The following is a 22,864-nucleotide window of genomic DNA, read 5'->3' as shown; positions in this document are numbered from 1 at the left end:
AGCATTTGAAAGTGGTCACAACAGGTCCTCCAGGTGCGGGCAAGCACCTGCTCTGCCCAAGGCCACGCCCTCCTCGGGCCACGCCCTCCTCGGGCCACGCCCTCCTCGGGCCACGCCCTCCTCGGGCCACGCCCTCCTCGGGCCACGCCCTCCTCGGGCCACGCCCTCCTCGGGCCACGCCCTCCTCGGGCCACGCCCTCCTCGGGCCACGCCCTCCTCGGGCCACGCCCCGCTCTCCCACGCCTGGCCCCTGCCTGCAGTTGTGCGCCCTGGGCCCAGCTTGTAGGACCGGTGTGAGCGAGAAAGGGACGGGTGACAGGCAGGATGCCACCGCTGGGGCTGATTCTTCCTGCATTTTCAGATCACCAGCGTGGCGGACTCGGAGGCCATCACGCTTCAGAAGCTGGTGAAGGGGCACGCATACTCGGTCACCGGAGCTGAGGAGGTAACGCCCCGCATGGATTTTCAGAGGTCTCCCTAATGCAATGGCCAAAAGCACGTTTTTGCCTGTACTGCGCAGGGTGGGGCCCTGTTTTCCCACAATTGTTTCTAAACAGACCTCGCATCCCTGCAGTTCAAACAGGACTCACTGGGCTGTTCCTTCCTGTCCCTTCCGGAGCCTCAGGCCTCCTGGTGTGCGCTGCCCTCTGGTGGCCGCAGGGTCCAGCTCCGGGTTTTAGAATTTTCTTACTCTTCTGGATGAGCTAAAAATGGAGAAAGGATACTTTACGTCTGTAGTGTTTTATACTCTTTGAAGTCCTTTGACATTTGATCTCATAAAAGCATTAGTGCCCAAATTAGTGTTTAAATCTGCCTTTGCCTGTTGCCCGCTGAGCCCGGGCAGGTTATACACTTTCCACCCCTTAGTTTCCTCGGCTTTAAGCTATAATATTAAGAAATAATAATGTCCCTTGTAAGGTTGTGGTGATTCAATCAAGTTCATATACGGTAAAGTGCTCAGACTGTGCCTGATACATTGTATCTAAGCATGTAGCTATACTTGCTGCTGTTATTATTATTAGTATAAATATTAATAAGTAGCCCAAGTTCACTGTTAATTACGAAACCCAGATTAGACCCCAGGTCTTCTAATATGCCCAGTCTTTTCCTTTTTTGAAAAAACCTTGAATTTTTGTTTTATTCTCCCCCTACACATACATCTTTTTATTTTGAAAAAAACCAAATCTATAGAAAAGTTGAAAGAATAGTATAGTAAACATACAAACACTGTTTGCCTAAAGTCAATTGTTAACATTTTGCCACATCTATTTTATGTCTCTTTGTGTGGGTACTTTTAATCTGAGCCATTTGAAAGTAACTTGCAGATGTCACTACACTTCTATTCTCTTACATAATCCCAGTGCTCTCGTCAGGCCCATGAAAATAAACATTAACTCAATAACACCACCTAATATATAGTCCATATTTACATTTTCCCAATTACCCCAAAATATTCTTTATAGCACCCCCTCCCCAATCCAGGATTCCATCCAGATTCGTGCTCTGCATTTACTTGTTACCCACCAGTGTTCTTTCAACAGGTGGTAAAGCTTCCCTGAGCTCCTGTGACAAAAGTACATCCTATTATAGTTGGTGAAAGCGAGGTTCAGAGGTAGAGTGCCACCCCACAGAGTCTAGAATAAATGCATTTGTGCCTCAGGCTCGCGACCAAAGTTGAAGAGCCCAAGGGTCAGGTCCCAGAAGCTGTCAAAGCTGGGCAGCAGCAGGGGTCTCCCTTTTGTGACCCTCCTCTTATAACATGGACTCAACCCCTTTGGCTCATGGAGAAGGGGGCTTTGGGCCCCAGAACCTCCAGGCCTGGCTTGAACTCAACACATCCGTCCCCTCCTGCAGGTTGAAAGTAGAGGAAGCCTGCAGAAACTCATCCGAATCCGCAATCCGTGGGGAGAGGTGGAGTGGACCGGCAGGTGGAACGACAAGTGAGGAGGGCGCAGCCGGGCGGGGGGGCAATGCGTCCTGCTAGGAGGCTCTGGGGAAGTGGAGAGAGGGGAAAGCGTTGTGTGCTGTGCTGAGGAAGAAACTCTGAGTGCACAGGCCACCCCGAGTGGGACCCAGGGGGCAGGTGGCTCCCCTCAGACTCTCAACCAGCACATTCCAGCCGTCTGGGCTCCTTTTGACAAGGCCTGGGGCTCCTGACACCCATTCCTTCCATTCCCTCGTGGTCGATCCTTCTGTCACTCAGATTCACCCTGCTGTTGGACCTTCAGGGGAAAAAGTACACCTTCCTTCCCCCAAGCTCTTGTTCTGTTCCAAGGACGTAACCTTTATGCCTAAGCCCCAAGGAAGTCCCTCTGCCGATTTCCGCAGCTTCCTGGTCGGCCGGTCATACCCGTGGCTGGTTGGCGTAAACTCCCCTGTGATCCCCTCTTGGGTCTTCCCTGTCCTCCATCCGCCAGCACCTACAGTTCTGCCACCTTTACCCTGGCACACTCCCAGGCAACCTCTGCCAGTCAGGGCCTCCAGAGCAGCAGCAGAGGCCAAGATGAGCAGCGCGCCACCAGATTTTCAGTTGTCCCTTAAAAGAGCTGCCAGGCCCGTCTCAGTCTGGGCAGTGGTGCTCCATCTCTCCTATGGGCTGTGTTTTTTCTGGACTCTTCCCTTGCCCCCATCTTCCAGGACGACACGTCCTCTCACCTTGCTCCCTGCACCTCTTAGCCCCTTCCCTCCCTTCCTGGGGTCTGGGCCCTCCGAGGCGAGAGGGCATGTTCCTGGTCGTCAGCTTTGGGGGACCTTCAGGAGAAGTCATCACCCTACATTAGCTTCTAATGCCTCGCCCCTGACTTGGTTTTCCAGCTGCCCAAACTGGAACACTGTCGACCCAGAGGTTAAGGACAGGCTGACCAGACGGAATGAAGATGGAGAATTCTGGTAAGATTACTGAGGGAAAGAGGTCTCTGCCCACGTGATCTTTACTAGAAAATTAGTGAGATTATCGTGCCAAGGGCCCCGGGGCAAGGGATCTGGGTTTTGTCATTTTAAATTCATTCTAAGATCTTGAACCAAAAAGATTCTTAAACCTCAATTTGTTTATCTCCACAATGGGATTTAAGAGTTGAGCAGCTTCCCAGAGAAGGTGAAGAATTCCTGCATTCATGTTCGGATCCCAAGAGAAAACAGGGGAAAGATGGGCCTTTTTCCCAACCAGTTGCTGGAGATTCATCCCAATCTTAAGAAGCAGGTCCCTTAGTGAGTGAGATGGACCCACGTGTGTGTGTCTGTGCCACTCGGTGACCACCTCCATCTGTAGACCACTTGCCATTTACCAAATCAGTGCCCGTATGTGGCCTCCTACTCGTGGCTCCCATTTTCACAGATGACAGTTCTGGGCGTCACAGAGCTTTAAGTAACTTGCTCAAGGTCAGCCAGCTAGAAAGCGGCAGTGCCGGGACTGGAATCCGTGCCTTCTGACTGCGGGCCTGGTGCTGTCTCCTGGGTGCTCCGCCAGGCCTTGCTCCAGGCTTACCAAAGTAAGCCTTGTAACCTGGATGCCGTGTCCCCGCTTTTGCCAGGATGTCTTTCAGCGACTTCCTGAGGCACTATTCCCGCCTGGAGATCTGCAACCTGACCCCTGACACCCTCACCAGTGATTCCTACAAGAAGTGGAAACTCACCAAGTTGGATGGGAACTGGCGGCGGGGCTCCACCGCAGGAGGCTGCAGAAACTACCCAAGTAAGGCCACCAGAAGCCACGGCACCCCGCACCCCACCCTGATGAGCTACACTCCAGCCGGGCAGCCCAGAGGAGGCAGCTCCTACCCACTGGGACCCTCTGCCTCCCTTCTGCCCGAGTCTCCATCTCAACAGCTTTTCTATTTTCTCATCCCCATCACTCGGCACTCACCTGCCTCCCTATTCATGAACCCAAGACTCGCTGTTCCTGTGATGTCCTCTGTACTGTGACCTTCCGCCCTGCCCACTGAGACACTGCTCAGTCCCCTTTCATGCCTGGGGGCTACTTTATCTACCCTGAGCCCAAGCAGCCTAGCCCTGCCGGGGAACCTCACCCATCGGGCCTGCTGTTGCCCAGCAACCCTCTCGCGCCCAGTTCACTCAGCAAATGTGGACGGGGCCCTGCTCAGGTGGTGGTGAGGCTTCTCTTCTAGTCCATCTTCCACTGACTCCCATGACTCTTCTGCCCTGATGGCCCGACCTCCCTTTCCCCCTCCCCCGCAGCAATTATCTAATCATGATGACATCTGCCAATTATGGAGTACACATGGGTGCTAGGAACTGTGTAAGTGGTTTATGTAAATTATTCCATTTCCTTTTCGCAACAAACTTCTGAGGCAGGCACGTTAGTATCATCTCCATCTTTAAGATGAGACGACTGGGCTTGGTGAGGTTAAGTGACTTGCCCAAGGCCTCAGAGCTTAATGGGACTTAAACCCAGGCTGTCTGACTGAAGTCAGCGTTTTAAGTACTTTGGTGGCAGGTCATGGTCATATGTTGATTCTGTTACAGATGAGGAAACTACAGCTCTGAGTCACATACCTGGGCCACAGAGCAAGTCGTCATACTGGCACTAGCTGACTGGTACCTCTTGCTCTGGTGTTTTTAATCCTTCACCTCAAGTAGACAGCTACCAAGTGGCATTTCTAGAGGTGCTGGGAAGTCCCTGTGCCCCAGACAAAAATATCTCTCCTACCCACTTGCTCAGGGATCGCAAATTCTCTCTAAAAGAACCAGATAATAAATACTTTTGGCTTTGTGGGCCATTCAGTCTCTATGGCAACTACTCAACTGTACTGCTGTAGTCTGAAGGCAGCCATACTTAAACAAACGGACATGGCTGTGTTCCAATAAAACTTTATTTACAAAAACAGTCCGCCAGCAGCCTGCAAAGCCAGAGTCTGCCAACCCCAGCACTAGATACTGCCTTTGTTTCCACAGAGTTTTATTCCATTAGGTGAGAGAAGGCAATCGGCATAATTATCCTCAAACATGAATCAATCTCAAGTCCTTCCTGTAAATGGGTTTTGGAAGTAGGGAGGGCAGACACACCTGGGGGTGGGCAAGGGGACAGGCCTGGGAGGACAAGGACCCAGAACAAGAGGCTAAAATTGTGCGCAGGCTGTTCCTGGCCTCTGCATTCACTGAGGGGGGGACGGGAGCGAGTCCCCAAGTCTGCTCAGCCAGGCCACCAGGCCCACCTCTGATGTGTGCACCAGAGCCAGGGGTAGGTCTCACGAGCGGACGCTGTAGTTCTAACCCCCCTGTTCCAGGCTGACAAGACCGTCTCCAAGACAAGGCAGCCTGAGGGCGAGTGAGAGAGAACTGCAGAAGTTCCTAGAGTAGGTCCCCATGCCATTCAGACACAGGCAGGACGTCCTCCCCACAGGCCACCACCCCCCGTTCCTACCCTGACGGGCTGCTCTCCAGTCCCCACCTGGCGTCTGGTTCCTCGGCCCCAGGGTCTCCCGCCATCTCCCCCATCTTCACCCTTCGAGCTCCTCCTCCCCCGTGCCACCTGCTCGGGGCTGGGCTCCTGCGTCCTGGGGACTGACCGCAGCCCCTCTCTGGCCACAGATACTTTCTGGATGAACCCCCAGTATGTGATCAAGCTGGAGGAGGAGGACGAGGACCAGGAGGACGGGGAGCGCGGCTGCACCTTCCTGGTGGGCCTCATCCAGAAGCACCGGCGACGCCAGCGGAAGATGGGCGAGGACATGCACACCATTGGCTTTGGCATCTACGAGGTGTGGGACAGGCTGCGGCTCCCGCTGTCCCTTCCTGCTGTGCTCACCTCAGCCCCTGCGAGGAAGGCCAGCCCCAGAGGCAGGACGGGAGAGGGGACCCCGGACAGGGAGCTTGGCCAAGGAAAAGCAAAGCCACCGTGAGGTCCCTGCCACTGCTCTGTGTCACCGGGAGGCTCCAACCTTTGGCTGGGCCCTCATAGCCAGCTTCCTGGGAGCTCCACTCTTTCAAAGCCCTCATATCCCCCAGGCCTGGCACTCTGGTTGGCCCACCAGCCTCCAAAAAACAGAGGCGACTTAAGCTGAGAACAAAGTATACTGGCCCCCATCAGGAAATACTGTGAGGGCAGGAACAAGCCTGCCATCCAGCTGGTCAGAGCTCAGCAAAGTCACTGGCTGGAAAGGCAGAGAGCTCAGGACAAGGAACAATAGTCTGTATGTCCCCCCCCAGGACTCTGCTCCCCACAGACACGCTCACTGCCTACATGGCCTTCTTTCTTTCTGCACCACATTAACGCAAAGCCCAGCTCAGCCGCGGTCAGATGGCAGCCACGTTACTGCCCCCTCTCCCCTCCGGGATGAGGGAGAAGAGAACTGACCCAACATGCTGGGCCCCTGGACCCCAGCACAGAAAGAGCTTCTCACTGCCTTGGGTTTGTAGAGGGAGAAGGCGGGAGGAAGGAAGACTTCAGAGCAGCCAAAGTGGGGGTGATGGGTGGAACCCAGTGAGGTGCTGGAACCAGCTCTCAGAAGCCAAATGTGCCCATCTCTTCCCAGCCCCACATTCGGTGCAGCCGCGGAGGCAGCCTGAGAACGGCCACGATGGGAGGGGGCGAACTTACACCATGGAAATTAGCAAACACTATAAATCCGGGCTCCCGCCCTCCCCCGAGAGCCATTTCCCAGCACAGTACTGGTAGATGTCAGATGAGGTATCAGGGAAAAGGCCCTCTGGGCTCATTCATCGCTGGCCCTGTGGCCACCACCAGTGGAACCTTGATCTACCACTTACACACCAAGAAACAGACTTGGGCAAACACCACCAGTTCACAAAATGCACATAACACCAAGCTCCTCAGTCTCTGAGATAGCTGAGGACAAAATAACTCCAAGGAAAATGCAAATTGTGAAACAGCCTCCGCCTGCCCACCCCATACCTCTTGGGCTTGGAGAGCCAGTCATGGGCTTTCACAGCTGGGAAGGACCTGGGTGATCGTTTGGTCCCATTTTAGAGATAGGGAAACTGAGGTCAGAAAGGGAAGTGACTTACCCATGGAAATACAGGCTGGATGTGGCTGACAAGCTTCAAATTGACGCCTGTTGGCTCCTAGCCCAGAGTGTGCCCCCCTGGCCAGGTGGCTTCCTCCAATGGCACGGCCCTGCTTTTCTTGGTGGGAGGCAGGTGAGGGCTTTGCTGCAGCCGGCTAGGTGACCTTAGACAAGTAACTTCACAGCTCTGGTACTCACTTTTATGCTCTATAAATTGGGAATAGTGCTAAGCTCATCCATATTACTGCCAGGTCATAAGGTGTTTCTTTTTTAGTGCAGGAATTGCTTTGAGTTCCTTGGAAAATAATCATTATGTTGATATAGTGAATATTGCTGAGGCTACAGAGAAAGGGGATAGCAAAGGAGACAAATCACAGTGATAGTATTTCTGTACTCAGCTTTCCCAGAATCGGAATTAAGCGTGTTCTCCTTTATCTTTGCAGGTTCCAGAGGAGGTACGTCTGGCATGTGTCAGCTCCTGTCCCTGGGGCTCGGTTCACCAACAAGTAAAAGGTTTAGACTGTCGGCTCAGGGTCTTATGAAGCATGGGCGGGGGCTGGTTGCTGAGGAGGACGAGTTCTGGCCCCTCTGGGGACCTGCTGAGGTTTGCTCTGGTCTTATATCCTGCTGGTGTGAGCTCGGGGCAAGGGATCTTGGCCATTCTCATGGGGCCCGTTGCCTCCCCTGGGGCCCAGCACAGACCATGGACGGCTTAGTTCTGGGTGGACCATCTGTGGTCCTGGGACTGCAGGAGGCCCCTCACTGACTCCTGTAGCACTCTCAAAACAAGCCTGAAGGGAAAACGCGAACCCTGCGGGTTGTGTTACAAGGTGATGTGGCAGCATAGAAAGAGGCCTGGACCCAATTTCCAGCTCTGCCATTTGCAGGTTGTGAGACCCTGGATATATTTCCAATCCCCTCTGGACTTAAGCTTCTCTTTCCATATAACTGGTCACCTTGCTGGAATGTTGTGGGGATGGATTGGATTACGTGCGAGCACATAGCAGGCCTGCAGCTAGCAAGAACTATCCTGATGAGATGCACAGTGGCTTGTGTGTCTTTCTAGGCCACAGACATTCCAGTGGACACACAGGGCACCCTGACCCCCAGCGATCACTTCTGTCATAGCCAGGCAGTGTAGTTGGCGGCATTCGGGCCTCTGCAGACTGAACACACCTGGTCTAGAAGCTGAACCCCTTCCACACCCCGTCTTTGCTTTTCTGAGTGCATCATATACCACCTGGAACTGAACCAGCGTCCTGCCGTGTGGACGCTAAGCATTCTGGGAGTCACTTAGAGGAAGGCTGAGGACTTCCACGTGGGGAGCTGGGGCCTTCCTGTAGGCAGAGCTGACTGAGTGTGGGGTCCCCCGCTGCATGTGCCTCTGAGTTCCTCGGTGGGTGTCTGTCGTTTTGGTAGAAAGTTTGCTTTTTATCTAAAATGATGCAGATATTGCCGCTGCCATCGTCATGTCTTGATGAGTGAGAATGACTGATGGGGGCCCTTTCTGTCCTCGACTCCCATGTGTGTCTGTTTATTCCTCAGTTGACCGGACAGACCAACATCCACCTCAGCAAAAACTTCTTCCTGACGAACAGAGCAAAGGAGCGTTCGGACACCTTCATCAACCTGCGGGAGGTGCTCAACCGCTTCAAGCTGCCGCCTGGGGAGTACATTCTCGTGCCTTCCACCTTTGAACCCCACAAGGACGGGGACTTCTGCGTCCGGGTCTTTTCTGAGAAGAAAGCTGACTACCAGTAAGTAGGTCGCTTTGCCCCTTGTCTCCCCACAGCCCTGCTTATTCGCATCGCTGGCCCGTTCCTGACCCACGCACGTCAGTTTCTTTTTCCGTGATACCTGCCTGCCTCGAAGGGTTGGTGTGGGTGGGGGGTTGCTGCATGGAAGAACTTCCGTGTTATACTCAGATAAGCACAGGAATAGCACCCAGGACACTTCTGGTTAGAAAGGGGTGGTGGTAGAGCAAATTGCAGAATCTTATTTCACCGAATGATCGTTTTCATTTTAATGAGCTATATTAGACAAGTTATGAAGTCTGTCCCCTCGTTTGGAGAAGGCTAGGAAGCCTCAGCCCCCTCCACTCTCCTGCTGTCCCCACCTTGACAGGACTTCCCTCCCCCCAGAGGTGTCTGACTTCCTTGTCCCCGGATACTAATCCCGATTCCAACCGTCAGCACCCAGAAGTCCCCTATCCTTTCTTGTGTGAGACGTTGCCACTGCAGATAGGACCTGGTTTAAGACCCAGGGGGCCCGCGGCGGAGCCTCTGAAGCTTAAGCCCTCACTGTGGAGCAGAAGGACCCAGCCCTGCAGAGGCCAATGCACAGGATAAACTAACCACCACCCAAGCACCGGCTGGAATCACACACAGGCCCCCGGGCCGCCTGCTGTCTCGAGCCCCAAGCGGAACAAGCAGGCAGCGGTAGACGTTGCACGGTTCTCGGTGTGAAAGGTTGACGATGGCAAAGAGTGTTTCAAGTGGAACTGAGGAAAGGCTCCTCGAGACCAGGAAGTGAATGAGGTGTCTTGCGTCTCGACACCATACTGTAGGCCGGGCTGCACGGATGACCCACAACGAGCAAACACACAAAAATCTCCGACCCTCCAAGCTGTGGGCGCCACGACTCTTCCTTGGATCATTTCTGCCCTAATTTCTACAAGGGGCTGTTATCACAGAAACTAGGAGTGCAGAGAAATCTGTCTTGCGCGCCCCATGCTGGATTCCACGTGGCACTTCCATGATAGCTGTGATTTCTGGGACACTTCCTTTCGCCCTCACGGCCCTTCCAGTAACACATAATTTCCTTCTGTTTCCAGAGTTGTCGATGATGAAATCGAGGGCAACCTTGAAGAGGTACTTGTAACCCCCTGAATTCCACCCTGTCTATCCTGGACACCCAAGGGAACAGAGCAAACAGTAATCCCAGGGGTTTAGGAGGCCCCCCTGGGCCTTTGTGAACACAGCTGGAAACTAAGGATGCAGCCCTGCCCTAACGTCCGAGCCTCTTGTACCAGCTCTGGCCCCTGTGCTGGGCCTGGGCTGTCCCCTGCCCATTGGGGTGGAGTGAGCCCGTGTGGCTTGGGAAGGGGTGTTGTGGAGGACGGGCTACCAGTGCTGCACTGATTGGTGAGAGGCTCTCCTCACTTCCCTTTCTGGGCCTCGGTTTTCTCTATAAAATGGAAGCGCTGGGTGACCACATTTCTAAGGTTCCCTAGAGTCCCAGGAGTTGTGATTCAGGGGTAAATCCTAAAAGGCTGTGAGGGACACAGCTCAGGAATTTCAGACGGGGTGCGACCATAATAAGTCCAAGGTTGTGTGTGGAAAACACCACAAACAGGAAAGAACTTTTCCCTCTGTCCCGGGACCTGAAGGGGCTCCATAATCGCTGGCTCTTCAGTTGCTGAAGTTCTGTGCTTGTCCTGTGTCCTCACTGAGAGACCGAACTATTTCAAAGGTCCTCACAGGCTGTGCTCACCAGCCACTGTCAAAATCCTTCTGGAACATTCCAGCTATTCACGTTTCTGAATCCCCGTTAGAATAGATCATAAAAGCCCATGTTGGTTGAATGTTAAAGAAGACACCTACGTGAAAATACAGTTTATATTCTCTCTCGTGGGTGTTGACTAGGAAAAAATATTATTTTATTCATTCTTCACACTGTCCTTTATCTCCGTCCCGGTAACCTTAGGATTCGGGCCCAAGAGTGAGTAGAGAAGGGAAACTGAAGGAGATGGGGAGGCTGCCCCCAAAGGGAGTGCAGGCACCTGACTGTCACTCTTTGATTCATTGTCTGTCACTTCTGTGCCTCCCCTTCCAGATTGACGTCAGCGAGGATGACATCGATGATGGATTCAGGAGGCTGTTTGCCCAGTTGGCAGGGGAGGTAGGTGTGCCTGAAATCTCTATGTTATGTACTCTGCTTGATGCCAAGGAAAGCAGTCTTTTTCTCAAGGAGACTTCAGTTTAAAGGGGGAGAGGTAACAAACTGACCAGAAGCAAAGAGGATTTGCATATGTCACTCGGGTTCTGCTCAGCTCCCTTGCCTGCGTCCTCCCCACATTGCAGGGCCTTCCATTTTTGCCGTCAGCTCTGACATGGTATTCCTCCTGCCTTGGCGTCCCCTGCGGCTGTTTTTGCTTGTTTGTTCCACTCCAGCTGGAACATGGAACTCGGCCCCTTATGCTTGATTTCCATAAAAACATTTGGGGAGGTGGAAGGGTTTTAAATCTCAAGAATGCAAGCAACTTACAACAGGGTATTAGACTTCCCTGTTCTTAAAAAAAAAACAACCCTCAGCCATTTAGGCCTCAGTTAGCTACTAAGTTATCCAGCCCTTTCTTTCCATAACTCCAAAAAGAAGCCAACCTTCGTCTTAAACAATGGGCCTTGTCCCCTCCATTACACAATGTGTTGGAGTGAATCGAGACACCTGAAGTTGGGTCCCATTCCTGGGGACAGCTGGTTCTAACCAGCTCTATAGGAAGCCAGATCCGAGTTTTCAAAGGTGAGAAAAGCATGCTGAGGGGAGGAATGGTGTGAGAGGACTAAGTCAAGACCACAACCATGGGTGGAGTGGAAATTTATGCTTTATAGTCTCTACAGCAAAGAACTGTTGAATGAACTCTACCGAGAGCAAGCACATTGTATGTTAAAACACTGTATCCAAAGTGTGGGCTGTGCAGTGCCACTCAAAGTGGGGCCTGGGGACAGCAGCAGCAGCCCCTGGGGCTTTTTAGAAATGTGCTATCATAGACCGCAGCCCAGACCTGCTTAATGCACCTCACGCAGGGCTTGGCGGAGCTGCCGTCCATTACACGTTTGCAGCTCTGTCATCATACGGCTCTAGGGACCAATAGTTAGGCTCTCACTGCATCTTCACAGGATGCTGAGATTTCTGCCTTCGAGCTGCAGACAATCCTGAGGAGAGTTCTCGCCAAGCGTAAGTGTCCCCTCCTTGCAAATCCCTCATCCTGCTCCTTCCCACGTGGGAATCCTCCTTCCGTGTCCTGGCTGCTGTGGCTGACCCACCACTCACTCCCCACTCTCACGCAAACGCCACCACCCACCGCGGCTGCCAAAGAATGGATGAAAGTGGCCCTGTGTGATGTGACTGAAGAGAACAAAGGTTCCCAGGGTCTAGAGATCAAAGGTCACATCCAGGTTTCCACTACGTACTGGCTTTGTGAAGAACCACAGTGAGGAATCTGTGACTCGTTTCCTTCTCTGCAGGCACAATAATACTTACCTCTTAAGAGTGGTTGAAACTTGTCAATGAGGTAACATGTAGAAATCGCCTAGCACAAAGCCTGCACTCCAAACGGCAGCTATTAGGATGAGTAATTGGTAAAAGGCTGAGTTGGCCCAGACAATGGGAGCCACGGAGCATCCCCACGTCCCTGGGTTCCCTGGCTGTATTTAGTGGGAAATCATTGACAGAGTGACTGCCAATAATTAGCCAGAATGGAAAAATAAACGGACCATCTTATACTCAAACTAAGGGAATGGCGTTAAAAAGCCTCATCTCCCAAATGTGTGTTTAAATGAGCCTCGTCTGACTGTTCACTGGGAGATATGTCACTTCGTTTGAGCCAACAGGCCAGGCACGTGCTATCAAGGCTCCAGAATGGCGGCTCTGGGCCCAGGCTGTGGGGCTTCTACAAAGAAAGACTACAGCTGGATGGAGACTTGAGAAGAGGCTAGAGAGCTGTGCTTCTCACAAACCTTTGCAGCTTGGAATTATTTCTTAAGCAGAAAATATCAAAGGACGGTCCAGCTCCCACTGTTGGTCACCACTGGGGGTCGGGGAGGCGTGGAGAGAGAGAGACAGAGAGAGAGGGAGGGAGAGAGAGAGAGAGATTTTTTTCCCCTTCAAATTATCACAAGAACTGTGCTGCCTTTGATAAGATAGGAATCCCACTGAGCAGAGGTTTGTACAATATCAGAGGTTATAAGCCTGGATCAGAAACAAACATGCAATGTTGTCACGTCCTGAACATCAGCCCTGTGGAGCATTCTAGAAGTCGTGTGGACTTCAAAGATGGCCTCTGGCCTAACCCTATGATATAAAAGTAAATCCTCCTCTCAGAGCTGAAGAGGAGTCCAGGGCCAGCTGGGTCTCCCCCCCACTCCAATGACTGAACTACATGGACCTTGTAGGAACTTTCGCTAACGGGTCCCTTCCCTGCGGGGACAATGGCTGTATCAGAGTTCTTGTGAGTCACAGAACTCCAACCAGGGGCTGGAATGGCTTGGCACGGCCAGCGCTGCGCAGGGCTTTCCCCCAAGGCACGCCCTCCCTCCTCCAATCGGGGAGGACAGGGAGATGGTGTCTACCCTTGAGGCCACCAGGCACAAGTGAGGTCACAGGGCTCTTCAATGTGTGGCCATCATGAGCCCAAGGAGACTAAAGCCTCATTGTTTCCCCACAGATGGAGGGTGGGGTGGGAAGCATCAGGCCACGGTTGGATTCAGCTCTTGCTTCCTCCGTGCCTCGGAGCTCGGTAGTCTCCCCGCCTGCCTGGAGCCTCCAGCCTTCTGTGCAAGCGCCCCCCACACAGCCTCATGCCCTCACCCGAGGAGGGGTCGGTGGCCCGAATGGCAGCTCTGAGATGGGTTAGGTTAGAACCTTTACAAGCACATGACAGAAAGGCTGGGCTCCCCGTGAAGTCTGTGGGAACCAGATTCCCACTTGTGACAAGGGCCTCACGTGACCCCCTGCTGAACACCAACCAGTCAGCACTCACCTGGTACAGCAGCACGTGCACATAGCTTCCGGGTCCTCAGGTTGTCACTTAGCTGGGGACACCCAGGCTCCGTAACGGCCTGCAGACAGACAGGTCAGTGAGCGTCTTCCTCTCCCAGGCCCGAGCCGATGTGAACTCTCGTGCCCGCCACTTTTCTTTTCCCTGCCTGATGACCAAGGGACTTTTGTCTTAGAGACCCAGTCCTTTATCATTCTTTTATCTTGAAAGCACTGTTTGGAGCCCAGTTTGCCCATGGTGAATATACAGAGAAGTCAGGCCAATGTGATACCCCCTCTGAGCTGTCCCAATGTGGTAGCCAGCAGCCAGATGTGGCTATTTAAAAGAGTTACGTAGCTACCCTGCCAAAGCCTGCAGATAGAGACTTTTTCCATCACTATAGAATGTTCTTTTGAACTGTGCTGCTCTGTAAGAGTCTCCTGTCACACGACTTTGGTCTTCCAGGCCAAGATATCAAGTCAGATGGCTTCAGCATCGAGACCTGCAAAATCATGGTGGACATGCTAGATGTATCCTTTCATGTGCTCTGGAGAACCGAGACTCGGGAGTTTGCAGTTTCACCCCGCAGAGACGCAAACACATTGCCCCCCAGAAAGGCCAGCTGGACCCCACCTGCACAGTGGTTGTAGGACTGTTGTCAGTGCTGGCCTTTGTGACTAGGGAACATGAGAAGCTTCAGATGAGGGAAAATGACATGCCACATGCCCTGGTTACCTCCACAGGCTCAGCACGCAGGCTGCCCAGCGATCCTGGGGGGCTGGTGTGGGACATTCCAACAGGACACCCTCTGTTCTCTGCCCAAAGCAGCTCGCGTTTGTGTCCTGAGCGAGTGTTTCTGCTACTTCCTTTAGGAAAATACAGTTGACCTTGAACGACACTGGGGTTAGGGTGCTGACCCCCCATGCAGTCAAAAATCAGAGTATAACTTCTGACACCCCCCAAAAAAATGTAACTACTAATAGCCCACTGCTGACCAGAAGCCTCACCGATAACATAGAGTCGATTAACATATTTCATCATGGTATTATATACTGTAGTCTTACAATAAAGTAAGCTAGAGAAGAGAAAATGTTATTAAGCGAATCATAAGAGAAAATACGTTTACAGCACAGTGTGTATTTATTGAAAACAATCCGTGTATAATTAGCCCATGTTCAAGGGGCCACTGTATGTCCTGCACTGTGATATTTCTCATTCGAGTCCGTTTTCTCTGGTCAGCTTTCTTCTCGATTTCCTCCACGAGCATTCTTCTTCCCAGCTCGCCCCTGCCCCAGGCAGACTCATCACTCGTTTCCTCCTCGCTGTGCTTCCTGAGAAGTGCTGGACAGGGATGGTCTGAGCTTCTAGGAAGTTCTATCTAGCGGGCTCACTGAGCCACTGTGTAGCTCCTCTCACAAAGGGCCTCTTAGAAATATGCCGAACAATACTGCCCCAAGGGCGCAGCCACGAGAAGCCACCTGGAGCCCTCTGTATAGCATCCCGCAGCAACTGTTTGGCAGGATCTGGGGCCCCCACGGCACCCCCAGACCGATCAGCAAGTAGGGTCACGGGGAGCCAGCGTCTGTATCTGGCCCTCCCACGAGCCCTTACATGGAAGTTGGGCCAGTGTGAGAGCTGGGCAAGGGCCCTTGTGCGTGCTGTGGTTACCAGAGAACCAGTGGACAGGACACACCAGGGGACACTGCCCGCATGAACCCAGATCCGGGAGCTTTCCTTAACAGAAGGCAGTCGGATGGGAGCGGTAAGCTGGGCCTGAAGGAGTTCTACATTCTTTGGACGAAGATTCAAAAATACCAGGTACGAACCCAGGAGGGCCCAGTGGCAGGGGTGGCAGGGTCTGCATTGGGGACACGCTGTACACAGACCTGTGGCGCAGCAATTCTTCAGGAGGGCGGGGGGCATGTCCATGGAGATGGGGCTTTCACCTGCGACGGCGCTCAGAATGAGGGGAGACATGGACGGGCCAATGCCAAGGGAACAAAACAAGGACTTTGCAAGTGAAGTGGTCTGCTCCCGGCCTTCCCCTCATTGACGGGAAGGGGGTCATCTAAAAGCCACTATCAAAAGTGTCCTGAAAAGGCTGTGTAGCCTCTTATACTTAGGATTTTTAACAGCTCAAGTATAAAAATATGTAAGACAATAATATGGGCCCATGGTGGTTGGCCAGTTGATTTGATGGGCACATTTACAAACCAGCTCACAGAGAGACAGAATACTATTAGCTCTGGAAGGTAGAAACATGATTCTTCAAAAGCCAGAGCAGAGGCAACAGAGCTGGAAAAACTTCATCCCACGTAGCACATAGCACAGAGGTACCTGCCACCTGCTTTGCCCTGGGTCATGTTCTCATAACGACTTTGTATGTTCCAGAAAATTTACCGGGAGATTGACGTGGACAGGTCCGGTACGATGAACTCCTATGAGATGCGGAAAGCATTAGAAGAAGCAGGTAACACTTCATACCTGTGTTTTCTTTGGTTTTACCTATAATTCTATAAATTCTGACACTTCTATAATACATTACAAAGTATGGTGAGCTATGAAGTATAGTAGGTGCTGGTTCCATATAAACACATACTTTTTATTTTCCCTTTAAAGACTAACTGGCAAAATAAAATGCAGTCCAGGGTGCTTTGGCTGCTACACCTTCTTGAATCTAAGTTTCCTTCTGAGCAGACAGGTGGGTCGAGAGACAAAGCCATTTCTTAACAGACTCTCCTGAGCTCCCCCTTTCAGGTGCCGGGCTGGTTAGGCAGAAATGGGGCGTCTCAGATCTGCTCAGGGGAAGTCCTCGGCAGAATGTGCCGTCAGTAAAAGGGACACCAGCTTGTGGGAGACCAGCAGAGTGGGAGACGGGTGTGCTCTGGGGACAAATATGACATGAAGCTATTCATTGTATTAGCTGGGCTATAATACTGCAGCAAAGACCCCAAGTAACTGGTTTAAACAGGATACAGCTTTTTCTCACCTAACATTCCAAGCTCCACCAGTTCAAGGCTGAGATGGTGTGTCCTGCTGTCAGGGACCCAGGCTCCTTGTGGCATATCACGTCACCAGCCCTTACGAGTGTTGCCCTTTTCCGTGGGACCTAGGATGGCTTGCCACCACAACCATATTCTGGCACCGACTGACTGAGACAGGGGAAGGATGGGCTCCCTGCTCTTAAGGGCACACGTCACTCTGCTCACAGATCCCGCTGCCAGAACTTAGTCACAAGGCCTCAGATGGCTGCAAGGGATGCTAGGAAAATAAAATTCTATTACTATGGAAAAATTCTATTACTATCACAGCCTCTGCCACATGCATCCAGGAAGAATCTAGTCTCCAGCTAGATTCAGAGCTCAAGAAACAGGAAAGCAAACATGGTTCATAAACAACCTGAAGCAGCGTGACCATGGAAATAGGAACAGACAGGAAACGTCTTCTTTGTTAGGAAGGAGCCAGGCAGGGTGAAGGGGAACAGTTTGGAAACAATGGCAGAAGGCACTGGCTTTACAAAATACACCAAGCCTCCCAGGAAAGCAGCCAAGGGACAAAAGCAATTATAACTGTAGTTGAAATTGCTACAGCAGTTCCATAACCCGTGAGCAGAGCCCCAGGATACAATCTCACCCTTAGCCACCGGCGCTTGCTCATGTCACTTCAGGTTTCAAGCTGCCCTGCCAGCTGCACCAGGTCATCGTCGCTCGCTTCGCGGATGAAGAGCTCATCATTGATTTTGATAATTTTGTTCGGTGCTTGGTTCGACTGGAAACACTCTTCAGTAAGTGGATATTTGGGGGAAGACCCATTTCAGTTCTCTCGGTATGAAAGCAGCCTGCCTTTCACACGGGAGAAATCACCAGAACCAGAGACGTGTCTGCCCCGTTGAGAATGGAAATCCTTCTTTAATTTGGGGGAGGAGGGAAGAAATAATAGCTTGTGACATTCAATGCGATCGGCTGCCAGAGAGGGGAACGAGACAATGTGACATGTGCGGCAGCTCGCTCACGTATGACGTCCTCCTTCTTCCTCCACAGGAATATTTAAGCAGCTGGATCCCGATAATACTGGAATGATACAGCTTGACCTTATCTCTGTAAGTCTTACACCAACCCCCTGGCTCCCGCAGGGATGGGCGGGGATGAGAAGGGCTGTTACTGGGGTGACAGAGATCTATGGTTTACTGACCTGCTTTTTCAAGCTTTGCTCTTTTGGTCTGTAAATGGTTCTTCGATCCCGCCACGTATTTTTATTTGCATCTGTTTCCCATCTATTGAGTGCAGCAAGACACACCTGGTCTCTCCAGCCATAAGCTGTGAGTCGCACAAGGTTAAAATAAGAAGAGGGTGACTGCAGGATCCTCTTAGAAAAACGTACTGCTAATTAGCAAGCATGGGAGAAGACGCTTATAGAAAGAAACCGTTCGGATGAGATTCAAGTGGGTTTTGGGGAAGATCTAGCAATCTTAGAACAAATCTACTTAAAATACTTTCTGAGTAAATTACTTTCCTCCACTTCCTCCCCCTTTAAAATAAAACTCACAATCGTAAATAAGCTTGCCTTATATAATGATTGTGCTCATGTGTCTGGAGCCCCAGCCATGCCCACTTAAGGTGGAATACCAATTCCACACAAAAAAAGCACAAAATGTTCTCCTGTCATCCCAATGACAGAAAGTCCTCTCACTTGGAAGAAAGCCAGCGGGCCTAGACTTTCACTGTCATCTGGCTCCAGGCTACATTTCCTCTCTACCGTCTTTCCCTGAAAATAAGACCGGGTCTTATATTACGTTTTGCTCCAAAAGACGCATTAGGGCTTATGTTCAGGGGATGTCATCCTGAAAATGCTAGGGCTTATTTTCTGGTTAGGTCTTATTTTCGGGGAAACACGGTACTGGGGGGAACTGAGCTTGGAGCAGCACAGGCTGCAAAGGGTGGGTCAGGTGGCCAGTGATGGCTGGGAATGAAAATGTCCTCCTGCACCAGAGGAGCAAAGTGGTAAGAAGAAAACCCTTTTCCTTCCATTGTGAACTCTGGAGGAAGCCAGCAACTAAATTTCACTGTTATGCATTTTAAGTACCTTTAGCCAACTGAAAATACATTTTAGCTGGTTACAAATAACAGCTAAAACTATGTAGCCTAGGAAATAGCCCTACCCTGTGATTGCAGTTTAAAGTAGAGGCAATATAACTGCCATACACATGCCAAATGGAAAGTTTTGGAAACTCCGGCCCCTTTATCCTTCTTGCTGGCTATCCTATTCCTCCCTCCCCAGCTCCCACTGGTCCATGCTGACCAGCTGATTCAGCCCATCCCCCCTCATTTCCTCTGAGAAACATCCACTGGCATTCCCTCGTATTCTCCTCACCTTTCACAGGTCCCAAGAGAACCCCATCTTCTCGTTATCTTTGCTAAGGATGAGCAACATCAAGAAAATCTCCCTTTCAGTTTGCAGTGATTTTCAGCCTCAGTTGCCGGTGCCATCACCTGCCCTGCTCTGCCCAAGTCCAGATGTCCAGGCCCAGCCCAGGCCAATTCAATCCGAATCTGATCTAAAGTTCCCAGATAATTCCAGTAGAGCCCCGAGAATGAAAACCACTTGTTTAAGGGGTAGGCACACCCCAAACTAACTTCTGTTATGATACCCTGAGGCAGAGATGTGCAAATGTTAACCCACACATCTGAGTTTCACGTTTCATATATCTCAGTCAACTCTGTAATATGATTCATGACCATCTGACAAAAAAAAACAGCTTTTTGCTGACGTGTAAAAATCGAGACTCTAAAAAATCAGGTAGCAAAAAATGTGAGTTAATGCACTGCTATCTTTTCTGGTACAACAGTCATTCAAAATAATCTACAGGTACTCAAATAGCCTTTCATTTTAAAAATGGTCACTGAACTGACATGGTTTGTTTTTTTGTTTTTTTCTTCCTCACAGTGGCTCTGTTTTTCAGTACTTTGAAGTTATAACTAATCTGCCTGAAGACTTCTCATGAAAGAACATCAGCCATGGAATAAGCTTCCAACAGAGAAACTTTATTTGGACCTTGATTATGGGAACGTTTATTTAAACTGATGATTATAGCTGAAAATAATGATACCCTTTGAGATAGCAGAACTTTCGGATGTCAGAGTCCAAGATTTGCAAATCATAGTAGTGAGTCACTTAAACTTCGACAAGCTCAAAGAAAGCTTTGAACCTGTAAATAGTATACACTTTTTACTTTTACACACGGCCCTGTTAAGAGCAATATTAAATCAGGAAAAAAATGTAGGGCGTTCTTTAACAGCTGAGCAAACATTCAGTCACTCTCCAAGGACACAAGGTCCTTGCTGGAAATACTGAAAGCAGCTTCAAGTTTAAAAATGCAGCGGTGACATTTACAAAACAGCTCAGGCAGGGCTCAGGGGCTCCCTTGAGTAAAACAGAAAAACGATGGATCACGAAGTAAACTTGTCAGGGCAGCTGAAGAGGCCCGGTGAGCACGCGTACCTCTGTCCCTCGGGTTAAACAAGAGACAGGTTTTATAGAATACTGATTGGTTAACAGTAAATTTTCTGAAGCTCAAATCTGAGTGTGTATTGTCTCATACAGTGAGGGTTATCAATACTGAGGGGTTCTGCTCTTGGTCAGCTGAAGCAATACACTGAAACCAGGTGTCCAGTCAGCAAACCAGTTGTGATGAAGACAGAGCAAGCTGTTTGCTGCCTGCCTCCAAGCTTCTCGAACTCCGCCGCCTCTAGTGCTTGTGCATGGAGTTATGGGGGGGACATGGCATAGGAGTAACGGTCCACACAACACAAGCTTGTTTCCTGGCTTTACCTTGGGAAAATGCTAATTAACATCGTTATAAAAGTATTGCCTTGTTGCCTTATCTTCTGCCAAATGTACTGTTAAATAAAGAGTAGCCCAGGCAATCACACGTGCTGTGCGGTCCTTCCTTGAGGGGCCCTAGCTGGCCTTTCTGAGCACCCCCACTGCAGCCTGTTTCCACTGTGACAAGGTGACACCTGTAAATACCCATATGGGGAGGAAAAAGGCGTCTGACCTATCATTTTAATGTGGAGCTGTAACATTTTTAAAAATCCAATTCAGAATCTCTAACCATTGACCATAAAGTAGGTATAGCTCTAATTTCTACTGCTTCTTGGTCTGAAGGAGGCACAGGCCAAGTTCCCTGCTCTGCCTGTCATTTGAACTTCACTTTTTGGCCGGCTCCTGCTCTAAGAAGCTCTAAGAAGACACATAGATACATCACCAGTCTGCTGTTGGTGATCCTGGAGGAATCATAAAAAATGGGAAAGATGTAACATGACTTGAAATTGTTAAATGCCGGCCTATCACTTCATAAAAAGATGGGAAGATGGGTTTCCCAAATTCAGCTCAAATGAGTTTCAGTTCTCCCTGCTTGCCGAGTGGTGTCTGAGGGCACAGAGACACGGACATGATTGAATGAGGCCATGACCTTGACTATGCGGTAACCCCCTGGGGTACTGACATTCTCCGTTCAGCAACACGGGGGTAGGCTAGAGACATTCGGAGTCACTCGGGATTGAAGGTGGGCAAGTGAGGTGTGGCCAGGGGACCCGAGAGTGAGGATGGCGACCCAAGTGGCTGAACTATAGGAGGGGTTGAAACCGGGAGGAGAAAGGTGGGCTCCTCCCAACACACAGAGGCCGCCCAACCCTTCTGTGCGGGGTGCTCTGCTGCTCCTGTTGCATGCTCATCTGACCTCGGTTACCACTTCACTTTTAAAAGTCTATTTCAGTCACAGTATAAGAAATAATGTTTGAAAAAAAACAAACAAACATAAGGTATAGGCTTACCATAGCAAATTTAGAAAAGACTGGGAAAGAGAAGGGGCGATATTTACTGAGTATTCTGAGTTTTCCCACGTAACATGTGTCAATGCCTATTTAACAGGAGAAAAATACAGATGACGAAGTAAATCCCCTCCCCCTTCTGCCCTGAAGTCACCCTAACCTAAACCTAAACCCTCCAGCCCACCACGAAAGCCCTCCCTGAATGTCTGCTCTGAACTGCAGTCTCAGCCTGGTTTTAGCCCCTCTCATCTCTCCAATCTTGCTTTCCACAGTATTTAAGCACGTCACCGCGTGCTAAGGTACACTTAACACACACACCCTCGTCAGCAGGGTCCATTCTCCAGCTGCTTTACTCCCCCTTGTTTTTCAAAAATAAACATTCTGCTCCCATAAAGATGTGACTATAGCATCAATTACGACACCCAAGAGATGGGAAACAGCCATATGTTCAACATCAGATAAACTGGATAAATTAAAGGATGGAATATTGTGCAGCCATTAAAAATCATGTTTACGAGGCCACGTCAAGCATAAAACAGGAGAAACAGAATGGCTTAAACAGTATGCTCTCAACTACATGGGGAAAAAAATCATAGACAAGACTATGTAACAGAAACATGCCCAAATATTAATAGTGGTCTCCCCTGAACCCCTAAGCTTCATAACCCTTTTCTGTACTTTTAAATACTTCTATTAGGAGCTTTGATATAAGGATATGAATACTTGGATAATAAAATAAGCAAGTAAAATACCAAAAAGGGAGAATACAAACAAATGATGTTCAACGTTTAGGACTAAATAAAACTGACACGATCATGTTTTCCTAATTTACCCGTCTTCCGTTTCCTACATTTGTGCAATTCTTTATAGTTTACCAAGTACCTTCCTTCATACAGCACTTACTATGGTTTCCCTCAGCTGATGTACGTAGAGGCAATGGTATTAAGCTTCATTTTGGATGAGGAAAACATGGTTCAGTGGGGCCCAGTGTCCTGGGCAGGTCACATGATGGGTTAGGTCACATGATGGGTTAGTAGTGCACCAGCCAGGATTAGAACCTGTGTGGTATTAGTTTTCTATTGTTGCAGTAACATATGAGCACAAACATAGCGGCTTAAAAACCCACTATCTCACCGTTCTGGAGAAGTCCAACACCTGCCTCATTTCTCACTGGAGACTCGAGGAGAATCTGTCTCCAGGCCCACTCTGGCTCTGTGTGGTTATAGGGCTGAGGTCCTGCTTCTTGCTGGCTGTCAGCCAGGTTTTTCTCAGCTTCCATGTTCCCTGACTCGTGA

The 22,864-nt window shown here is 50.4% G+C and overlaps 1 protein-coding gene across 1 annotated transcript in view; it reads left to right on the top strand.

Moving 5' to 3' along the window:
- The window catches only part of CAPN2 (calpain 2), a 47,638-nt gene extending 26,972 nt beyond the window's left edge, over positions 1-20,666 (top strand). The window contains exons 6-21 of the mRNA XM_074316953.1: positions 362-445; positions 1,855-1,940; positions 2,815-2,889; positions 3,531-3,691; positions 5,548-5,717; positions 7,427-7,438; positions 8,529-8,740; positions 9,817-9,853; positions 10,818-10,883; positions 11,882-11,939; positions 14,206-14,270; positions 15,490-15,558; positions 16,132-16,210; positions 17,408-17,524; positions 17,781-17,839; positions 19,684-20,666. Coding sequence (XP_074173054.1) covers positions 362-445; positions 1,855-1,940; positions 2,815-2,889; positions 3,531-3,691; positions 5,548-5,717; positions 7,427-7,438; positions 8,529-8,740; positions 9,817-9,853; positions 10,818-10,883; positions 11,882-11,939; positions 14,206-14,270; positions 15,490-15,558; positions 16,132-16,210; positions 17,408-17,524; positions 17,781-17,839; positions 19,684-19,707 — 1,374 coding nt within the window. The 3' untranslated portion in view covers positions 19,708-20,666. The remainder of the gene's footprint in view (positions 1-361; positions 446-1,854; positions 1,941-2,814; positions 2,890-3,530; positions 3,692-5,547; positions 5,718-7,426; positions 7,439-8,528; positions 8,741-9,816; positions 9,854-10,817; positions 10,884-11,881; positions 11,940-14,205; positions 14,271-15,489; positions 15,559-16,131; positions 16,211-17,407; positions 17,525-17,780; positions 17,840-19,683) is intronic.
- Positions 20,667-22,864: the final 2,198 nt, after the last annotated feature.

This window comes from Rhinolophus sinicus, linkage group LG12, assembly GCF_036562045.2.
Source record: "Rhinolophus sinicus isolate RSC01 linkage group LG12, ASM3656204v1, whole genome shotgun sequence".
NCBI classification, from domain to species: Eukaryota; Metazoa; Chordata; class Mammalia; order Chiroptera; family Rhinolophidae; genus Rhinolophus; species Rhinolophus sinicus.
The sequence above is the reverse complement of the archived record's forward strand: the minus strand, read 5'-3'. Positions and strand labels throughout refer to the sequence as shown.